This window comes from Trichechus manatus, unplaced genomic scaffold (genome assembly GCF_000243295.1).
Source record: "Trichechus manatus latirostris isolate Lorelei unplaced genomic scaffold, TriManLat1.0 scaffold00300, whole genome shotgun sequence".
In the NCBI taxonomy this organism is placed as follows: Eukaryota; Metazoa; Chordata; class Mammalia; order Sirenia; family Trichechidae; genus Trichechus; species Trichechus manatus.
This window is the reverse complement of record NW_004444236.1, coordinates 180,718-191,359: the sequence shown is the minus strand read 5'-3', so window position 1 is coordinate 191,359 and position 10,642 is coordinate 180,718. Positions and strand designations below refer to the sequence as shown.

Sequence of the window (10,642 nt, the reverse complement as noted above, 5' to 3'; positions counted from 1 at the left end):
TCTGTAAGCCTTCCCCTGAAGTACAATAAAAGATAAAAAAAATTAAAGTAAATTACATTCAGTATAATATTTAAGTTTTTCTTATTACACTGTTGCAAAGCTGGAATAATAATGAAGTTGACCAAGGAAAACTAGTCCCTGCATTTTTGTCTTTATGATGCCCACATTAAAATGATCTTATCCTCATTCACTGAGGGGATCCTTTTGTCACTTCTTATTTTGTGTCCCCAATATTTCATCTCAAAAAACAAAAAATGTATACTTATCTAATTTTTCTTTAAATTAGCTATAATATATGGAGCCCTGGTAGCAAAGTGTTTAAGAGCTCAGTTGCTAACCAAAAGGTCAGCAGTTCAAATCTCCCAGCCCCTCCTTGGAAACCCTATAAGGTGGCTCTACTCTGTCCTATAGGGTTGCTGTGAGTTGGAATCAACTTGATGGCAGTGGAGTTTATTATAATATATATTCCAATGAATATGTTTAAGGACATTTTTTATATTTGAAATAATTTTCTTTGGATGTATGATAAAAAGCTCTAAATAGACTGTCAATAAAGGTTGCCAATTGCCATTCAAAAGTTTTCATCCATTCATATGTCTAAAGAACAACTTTGTTTTTGCTTATCTAACAGAATAGTTGACAACATAAGGTATCATAATTACTAAATCTATTTGCAGATTTTACAGCATCACTTTATAATTTGCAAAGCAATTTATGTAGTATATTTTAGTACATTTTATTTAATTAACCTCATTTCAGGGCTGTTGAGCCACTTGGAAAGGAAGTTTCTATTTATTCTTTGAATGTACTTAAAGTTGTAACTGCTTGTATTTGATTTCATCAGCCAACAAGTGAAACCGCTGAAAATACGGATCAGGAGAATCAGACCATGGTGACTAAGTTTTATTTCTCTGATTTCCCTCAGTTTGAGAAGGGTGGCCTTTTATTCTTCATTCCTTTGCTCTTTATTTATATATTCATCTTTGTTGGAAATTTTATGAGCTTCTTTGCTGTCCGGCTGGATACACGGCTCCACAATCCCATGTACAATTTCATCAGTGTCTTCTCCTTCCTGGAGATCTGGTACACCACAGTGACCATCCCCCAAGATGCTCTCCAACCTAGTCAGTGAGCAGAAGACCATCTCCTTCATTGGCTGCCTTCTGCAGATGTATTTCTTCCACTCACTTGGGGTCACAGAAGCCCTTGTCCTGACAGTGATGGCCATTGACAGGTATGTTGCCATCTGCAACCCCCTCCGCTATGCAGTCATTATGACCCCTCAGTTGTGCATCCAGCTCTCCACTGGCTCTTGCCTCTTTGGCTTCCTTATGTTACTGCCAGAGATTGTGTGGATTTCTACCCTTCCCTTCTGTGGCCCCAACCAAATCCATCAACTCTTCTGTGATTTTGAACCTGTGCCGCACTTGGCCTGTACAGATACATCCATGATTCTGGTTGAGGATGTGATCCATGCTATTTCTATCCTGACCTCTGTCTCCATCATCACTCTCTCCTATTTAAGGATCATCACCGTGATCCTGAAGATACCTTCGGGTAAGAGCCGTCAGAAGGCATTCTCCACTTGCGCGACCCACATCACTATTTTCCTGCTGTCTTTTGGTGCTGTAACCCTCATGTACCTGCGTTTCTCTGTCACTTTCCCACCATTGCTGGACAAGGCCATTGCACTGATGTTTGCTATCCTTGCCCCACTTTTCAACCCTATAATCTATAGTCTGAGGAACAAAGACATGAAAGATGCCATCACGAAAATCTTCTGTTCTCAAAAGATGTTCAACGTCTCTGGGAGTTAAATGGAATTCACACACATCTGTTCAAGGAGCTCTCATCATCTCCATAAGTTTAACACACTAATAAACCAACTATTAAAATTATTATGCATATTTTTTCATGTTGTCAGTTGAGTGTTCACTGTCCATGTTTCTAATCTAAGAACTATTGTTTGATCTGATAGAGGAAGTCTTCTGCAGATTTACCTACCTTGATATCATTCACAGATTACAATGGAATATTTTCTTCACTTTGTAATTTCAAATAGTGTGGTATTATTGTCTTCAAATCAATAAAGTATACTGGGCTAAAGAATAACCATATGTATTACTTGCATGTCTCTGTATTTTCACTACCTAGTCTTTCATTCTATATTCACAATGTCTTTATATCTTTATTTTTCTTTTTATTTTAAAAAGAATAATGAGATACACAGCAGAGATGTAGTTTTGACCTGTTAAGAAGCCTGGCTTCCTAACATTTTTGCTCATAATCTTTATCTCTATGGAGGTTATCTTCTAGTACCATACAATGACAGTAGCACATTAAACCACTGACTTTGTGATGTTTGTGCCATGCTGTTATTATCAATTCCTCTGTGGATTATGTTTCACATTGCTTTGAAGATTCCAGAACTAACACTTTTCGGAGCTTGAAGATTGAATAGATACATTTAGGCTTAGGACCAAAAAAGCAAATGCCATAATTATACAAAGATATATAATTATATCTTGTGTTCATTTTTTTTTTTTTTACTTTAAGATCATTATTATTAAGATTGTACTATTTCCTGTTATGTTTAAATGACATGTTATTTTCATATCTCAATTTCTTTGTTCTCATTGTTTTTCTACTACGGAATGTTCTTTTCTTCCTTTTTCTCTGCCATGAAACACATAGTCACCATTAAAAAGTTCACACACATTTTATTCTCTGGGATAAATGTCCCTGTCTTTCTCTCACAGTGATATAAATATCAGGAGTCTTGCCAAAAGGTAAGGGAAGAAGAGAGAGATGTCAACAATGGAAATATCAGTGCTATAAAATGAAGGAAAATGAGCTTAAACACAGCAATGATTGTGAGGATGGTGCAGGACCAGGCAACTTTTTTTTTTTCTGTTATACATGGAGTTGCTATGAGTCAGAGAAAACTTGATGGTTCCTAACATAACAGGGAGATTAAACAGGCCTTGAAAAATGACAGCACCCTTTCAGAGGGTAGTAGAGTTAAAAAAAAAAAAAAAAAAAAAAAAAAACACTTAATCACATTGAAAGCAGTTCTTCATAAGAAGGTATGGTCATATAACCTATTGATTCTGAGAAAATCTATACTAACACTCTTAGAGTTCCTAACACTAAGGAGGACTAATGAGAAAAGATCAGAGGAGGAGGCTTCTATTAATTAACCCATGGGGAAATGGAATTACTGTTTTTTGTTTTTTTTTTGTAGTCAGCAGGGGGAAATTACCCAGCAGAGAAATCTCCCCAAGAAGCCTTTAGAAACAGGTATAACAGTCTTTCCTACTGGACTAAAGGGACCTTACAGTTCACAGACCCAGGAAAGTGAAGGGACCCCGTTGTCTCTGCCAGAGGTAAGAAAAATATGCGCATGGATCTGGGATGTGCAGGCTTGTTCTATGTCAAGAAAGTAAATTGCCTACTATGTAGAGGGAAAAGGACACTTAGCTAGTGCTCCTTCTGTTGACTTAAATAATAATATTTGAGGATACTTTTGAGATTGTATGAGTGATTGAGCGTAATCAGGCTCAGAGGTTTGGCAATGAGATGATTATAAGATGAAAATTCAGTGATAATGTGTTCTATCTGAGGTGTGAATTGAATAATTAAGTTTTTTTTTTTTCTTATTAATGCTATCTTTCCTCTGCTTTCATACCTTTAGAGTTCTCTAAATTAATTTAGATCCAAGAGGTCACCATTTCACACACTTGTCCCTGACGGATCCAAGTCCAATGAATGTATACCAAATAAGATCATAAATAAAGAGTAGTCAGAGATGTCAGAGAAGCCTGTTAAGTGAAAATATTACCCTGGGACAATGACTCAAACAGAACACAGTCTCTCTCCCAGATCAAATTTTTATGCACACCTTACTCCCAGTGGGAGGAGATCAACCTACATTTCTCCTTCCAGTTTCCAGCAGATATACTTTGAATTGGAATACTAATCTTTGTAGAGTAGAACACTGATTTTGCTAAAACATAGGCACCAAGATTCTGTTAAAAGGATTGACAACAATCACTTCAGGAAACTAGTGATGTCAGCAACACGAGACTACTTGTTCCTGCTTTAGTGGTCCAAATGTCTCAGTTTTCAGGAATTAGTAGTCATCATCTTCATAATGATTTTCAAATGAAGATAGTTTTTAATCTTCTTTGATCCTTCCCTTTATGTCTTCTTGTGTGCATGTGTGTTTGGGGCCGGGAAGGTGGAATTCTTCTACCCCTTATTCTTTTATTACTATGCATAGAACTCTTAAATCCATCTCCTTTATTGAAAACTTTTGCAAATTCTACATTTCCTCTCTTTCTCTTTCAGTCAAGCATTAACCACAATCTGACTCTTTCCCATTGGGTTTTAGGTCAGTCTAATATTTCTATGAATTTCAGGTCAGCCCTGGTTCTTACGTTATTTCTGGGTTATCTCCAAGCCTGTCCGTCAACTTCTCCTAAGCTTTGCAGAGTCCAGACAACCAGGAATGATAAATCTATTCCAATGAACTCAACAGGCCTGCACCACTACCCTTCTCTACTTGATGTTGAGTTTTGCAAGACTGTTGAATTTTGCAAAAGTTACTGCTGATTGTATTTCCTTCACCCGGGGCTGAGATTTGTTTAGGCAGGAAATCTTTTTGCTTAGATGGTATACTGGGAAGCCTGAGCAAAGACTTGCCAGCTGAACTACCAATGAAAAACACTATCTAGCCTCAGAAGCTATTCTCTGAACCAATATTGAAATATCTTTAAGCCAGGGTTCCGGATCAGGTTTTGACATCCTTCTCATTCCTGACATACTTAGCCATTACCCAATACAGTAACATTTTATCACTTGTTCTCTCTAGTAGACTTTCCCAATATAGCTGTTCTTACTCTTCCCAACTAATATTATTCCTTGCAATCTTTTCTCATGTATACGCAGCAACAATTTTTACCTGGAAAATAACCTTCCCTGTGCCCAAAATGTCTATTTGCCTCCTTCCTAACTGAAATCAATCTCTTTGCTGCTATCTAAAGATTGTTCCCTTGGTAAGTGGCTTGATAAATTTCCCCTTCACCCGAGGTTGGGTCATCAGGGGACGTTAAAGTCCACAGTGATGAACTTATCTAACATCTTTTCTTATAATCCTTTACCAAATGACCCTGTTTCCATATCATCAATTTTCTCTCATGTTTAGACCCTAGATGTATGGCAACTATTCCACTTTAAAATTTTTTAAACTCTAATATATTGCTCATTAAGCATAAAATCCTTTCTTTTTAGTTCATTAGTTAGGTTATTTCTGATATTTACTCTTCAACTTCCTTGAAATGTTCAGTGTCTACATCCCTTATTTTTGTATAATTACCAACGCCTTATTGTCTTCACATTCTTAACTGCCCATCTTAAATTCCAGAATCCATAAATCCAAATGCCCTTTGCTGTTATCTTTTAATTTCTTTCTCTTTTGGACAACAGTCACCCTATAAAAAGCCTTGTGTGAAAGCCACCATTTAACATTTTAGACACTATACCCAAACTCCTGAATGCTGATGAGGGGAAAAATAAAAGCGTGGTCTCCAACCTTAGGTAAGCCAAGAATATACCATGGAAAGCAACGAATATACTAATTTGCTCATTTTTTTCCTTGGGGAATTTCAGCCATTTGCCCCAAATTTTCTATCCTTAAAATTCTGACCTTACTCTCGGAAGACAATCTCATCTGCAATTCAGTTGAGAAATCCCTTCATTTCATTATTCTTCTACAGAAATTCTTCCTTTAATTTATAGCTGTACTTTAATGCGTCTCTCTTCCTGTCTCATCCTCTTTTGTCTTTCAAGTTGACTTTGGTTCATGCATAAACTCCATCTCCCTAACATGTTTTCCTGTCTTTGTGTTTTGAGTTTTTCCTTTGTATTTGCCCTTCCTCTTGAGTATAAAAATATTCACTTGGTAAAATATAAAGTAAACACATAAACCAAAACCTTCATCCTTTCTTCTGCATCCCGTGGAGCTAGTATCCTCTTTCTCTACTTTATACAACCAAGTTTATTGAAAGCATATTTGATTTACACTCATTATGTCTGATTATTCGTAGTTCACTCAGCTGCCAATGTAAAAATTATTTGTAATTTATAGATTTCTTCTCCATGTTACACATACAATTTATAACTGTTTGTGATTTTTCATCCTAAATAACTAATTAATATGTTTATTTCTATTCCAATCTTTTGGCCATAAGTTTCTAATTGTGTGTTTTTTATTTGTTTAAATTATTTTTAATTTGCATATGGTAAAATTTAATGATTGTGGGTGTGAAGTTTTATTAGTTTTGACAAATGTATAGAATCATGTAACCACCACTAAAATCAAGATACAGAACAGGCCCCCACCCTTCCAAATTCCCTCATGGTGCTCTTTGTATTTGACACTCTGATTTCTTACATCAATGTTTTATAGTTTTTACGTACAGATTCTGCATGTGCTTTCTTAGATTTAATCCAAATATGTCTTATTTTTTGGTGTTACTGTGAAGATATTATTTTTCAATTTGATTTCTAATTGCTCATTACTAGTATATAAAAATATAATTGGATTTTATATATTGACCTTTGATCCTCTAACCTTGTTTTTCTGCTTCAGGTCTTCTCTGCCTTTAATTTACTCTACACAGTGCAACCAGACTCATCTTTCAATACGGTTTTTCACCTTTTTTATTTGCTATAATTTATTCTGTTAATAGATTTCTAAAAGTAAATTATTTTATCTTCAAAAGTATTTAAATTAGACTGGGCTCCAATTAATGTCAGGTTGATATTTGTTTGCTTGTTATTTTGTTTTGTTTTGTCTTTATTGATTTATTTCTTTGTTTTCCTCCTCTATGGCCAGTCTCTGTTCTTTAGCTAGTACTTTCCTCAGAGAAAAGCAAAAATAATTATTCTTATCAGTATCCATTCTGCATCAACAAATTTGATAACTCTTTCCTTGACTACCAATAGTTAAATCATTACTTCTTGCTAAGCCACTTTGTAATTTAGCAAAGACTTGTTTCTATTATGTCCTCAGATTAATTTATGTATCTTTTTTTTTTCTCAGTCACTCCATCAACAATAACTAGCTTGAAAGAACTGAAGCTCACTAACTTGTTCCTTGGTATCCAGTTTCATAAACTCAGAATTGTATCTTTAACATAATAAGGATATTGTGAATTGGCTGCAGCATAGATAAACTTTCTCATAAGCTTTGTTTAGCAATGTGATTTTTATTCTGCATAGTATCAGAGAGCTAGTAAACATGAGTGCTTCAGTAGTCTTGTAATAAGGCAGAAGAGTTGAAGGCCACTCTGAAATTCTGAAACAATCATTTATCTAAGTGCAGTTAGAGACTCGGGATACACACATATATATATATATATATATATATATATATTTGTTGTTGTTAGATGTCATTGAATCAGTTCTGACACGTAGCAACCTCATGTGCAACAGAAGGAAACTGCCCGGTTCCTGTGTCATCCTCACAACCGTTGCTATTCTTGAGCCCATTGTTGCAGATACTGTGTCAATCCATCTCGTTGAAGGTCTTCCTCTTTTTCACTGACCCTAAACTTTACCAAGCATGATGTCCTCCTTCTCCAGGGACTGGTCTCTCCTGATAACATGTTCAAAGTACATGAGACAAAGTCTCACCATTCTTGCTTCTAAGGAATATTATGGCTGTACTTTGTCCAAGACAGATTTGTTCATTCTTCTGGCAGTCCTTGGTATATTCAGTATTCTTTGCCAACATCACAATTCAAAGACATCAATTCTTCCGTCTTCCTTATTCATTGTCCAGCTTTCACATGCATATGAGGTGATTGAAAATACCATGGCTTGGGTCAGTTGCACTTTAGTCCTCAAAGTGATATTTTTGGTTTTCAACACTTTAAAGAGGTCTCTTGCAGCAGATTTGCCCAATAAAATACGTTGTTTGATTTCTTGACTGCTAATTCCATGGGCATTGATTGTGGATCCAAGTAAAATGAAATCCTTGACAAGTTCAGTGTTTCCTCCATTTATTATGATGTTGCTTATCAGTCCAGTTGTGAGGATTTTTGTTTTCTTTATGTTGAGGTGTAATCCATACTGAAGACTGTATAGTCTTTGATCTTCACCAGCAAGTGCTTCAAATCTTCTTCACTTTCAGCAAGCAAGATTGTATCATCTGCATATTGCAGGTTGTTGATGAATCTTCCTCTAATCCTGATGCCCCGTTCTTCTTCATATAGTCCAGCTTCTCAGAGTATTTGCTCAGTTTACAGACTGAATAAGTGTGGTGAAAGGATACAACATCAATGCACTTCTTTCCTGGTTTTAGACCATGCAGTATCCCCTGGTTCTTTTTGAAAGACTCCTTGTTGGTCTATGTACAGGTTTCTCATGAACACACTTAAGTGTTCTGGAATTCCCATTCTTCACAATGTTACCTATAATTTGTTATTATCTACTCAGTCAAATACCTTCACATAGTCAATAAAACACAGGTAAACATCTTTCTGGTATTCTCTGCTTTCAGCCAAGATCCCTCTAACATCAGCAGTGGTATCTGTCTTTCCGTGTCCTCTTCTGAATAAGGCTTGAATTTATGGCAGTTCCTGTTGATATACTGCTGCAACCGCTTTTGAATGATCTTCAGCAAAATTTTACTTACATGTGATATTAATGATATTGTTCGATAATTTCCACATTGTGTTGGATCACCTTTATTTGGAATGAGCATAAATACGGATCTCTTCCAGTTAGTTGGCCAGGTAGCTGTCTTCCAAATTTCCTGGCATAGACAAATGAGCAAAGCTGCATACATTTGTTGAAACACCTTAATAGCTATTCCGTCAATTCCTGAAGACTTATTTTTTGCTAATGCCTTCTGGGTAGCTTGGACTTCTTTCAATACCATCTGTTCTTGATCATATGCCACCTCCTGAAATGTCTGAACATTAACCAATTCTTTTTGATATAGTGACTCTGTGTATTTTTCCCATCTTTTTTTGATGCTTCCTGTGTCGTTCAGTATTTTACCTATAAAACAAAACAAAACAAAAAATCCAAACCCATTGCTGTCGAGTCAGTTCTTACTCATAGTGACCCTATAGGACAAAGTGGAACTGCCCCATAGGATTTCCAAGGAGCGACTGGTAGATTCGAACTGTTGACCTTGTGGTTTGGGGCAGAGCTCTTAACCACTGTACCACCAGTATCCCGTAAATAGCAAGTAAATCAATGACACATGGATATCTGTAGAGCAGTAACATTTTTCTGCTTGTAATAATCCTACTTTATGAAGATCTGAAGAATTAGCACGTATAAGAACAATCAACATGTCTTAATTCTCTGTGGGAACTTGATTTTTCAGAAGCTACCAAAGTAACATTTGCCAAACTTAGTCAATATAAAGAAGTACTTATAGAACTTGTTCCAGGTATATACTGAAATGAGAACACTTTTGAGTACCAAAATGTGTAAAATATTTTCATTGGCTCCGTCTATACTTCAAATCTCTTGTTTTAATTTGGAATTTCAAATAACATCCTTCAATCAAACTCCATGGAGTTACAAATTAACTTTGCTCATAAATAATTTTTAAATAGTATTAGGGGAAATATTTTGTTGTCTTACAGGAAAATTACTGACATACAGTACAATCAAGTGTTCTAATTTATTATTATTATTTAAGAACTTTATTAACAGATGCTTGCAGTTTGTTGACTTTTTTGAAATCAAGTGTTTTCATTTAGTTGAATGAGTAGTTCATTTTTAAATGACTCCACATTATCCCAAAAAAGAACTTATTTCTCAAAATTTCCTCCTGTTCTAAACATTTCTCCTGGGCTGATTTTCTATCTCTGTTAAGCCAGTTTTCTTAATTGCCTGGGGGATAATCCCTGAGTACACCTGATGAGTTTCCTCACACTGATTTTAGACATAGCATTATCATATTTCATGCCAGTTTCAGGGTACATCATAGCAAGAACTACCTAAACTGTGATGGAATCCCAGATTTTGACTCTTACCTTCTCATTCCCTGATGATCTTTGTCAGGATATAAACAATATAAATAAAAAGATTGGGTACTCATCAAGAATTTCTGCTGCTTCTAACTATATCTCATGGACTAATACTTTAGAAGCCTGGATGAAAGTATTTCCCCAGTCAGATTCTAATGAAAGAACTCACAGCTTACCTTCTGGGTCTTCTTGGTACTTCCAAAGTCTTTACTCCTCAGTTTTTTGCAGGTTCCTTCTTTTTGTGCCAGCCGATTTCTCTTAGTTTAATTTTTCTGCTGCTGGAAATAGAATATTTTATAAAGGCTTTACCTTGATATTTGTGCCTAAAAATATTACTGTTTTCTCTAACCACACTCAAAGCTGCTTTGTGGTCTGATTAAAGAGCAGAATATTTGAAACAGGGAATATTCAAGAAGATACAAAGGCAGTCTCATAACAACTATTGAGGTTGGGGGAAGAGAACTGAAAGTTTTGATTGTCTAATCTGTAGCAGGGCAGTTCTGTTCTGTCCTATGGGGTTACTATGAGTCAGAATTGACTCTATGGCAATGGGTTTGTTTGGTTTTTGTTTTTTTTAATCTGTAGCC

The 10,642-nt window shown here is 35.7% G+C and overlaps 1 protein-coding gene across 1 annotated transcript in view; it reads left to right on the top strand.

The window, feature by feature from the left end:
- The window catches only part of LOC101347822 (olfactory receptor 6K3-like), an 18,739-nt gene extending 16,922 nt beyond the window's left edge, over nt 1–1,817 (top strand). Inside the window, 2 exon segments of the mRNA XM_012559734.1 lie at nt 845–1,102; nt 1,104–1,817. Of these exon segments, the coding sequence (XP_012415188.1) occupies nt 845–1,102; nt 1,104–1,817 (972 nt within the window).
- Nucleotides 1,818–10,642: the final 8,825 nt, after the last annotated feature.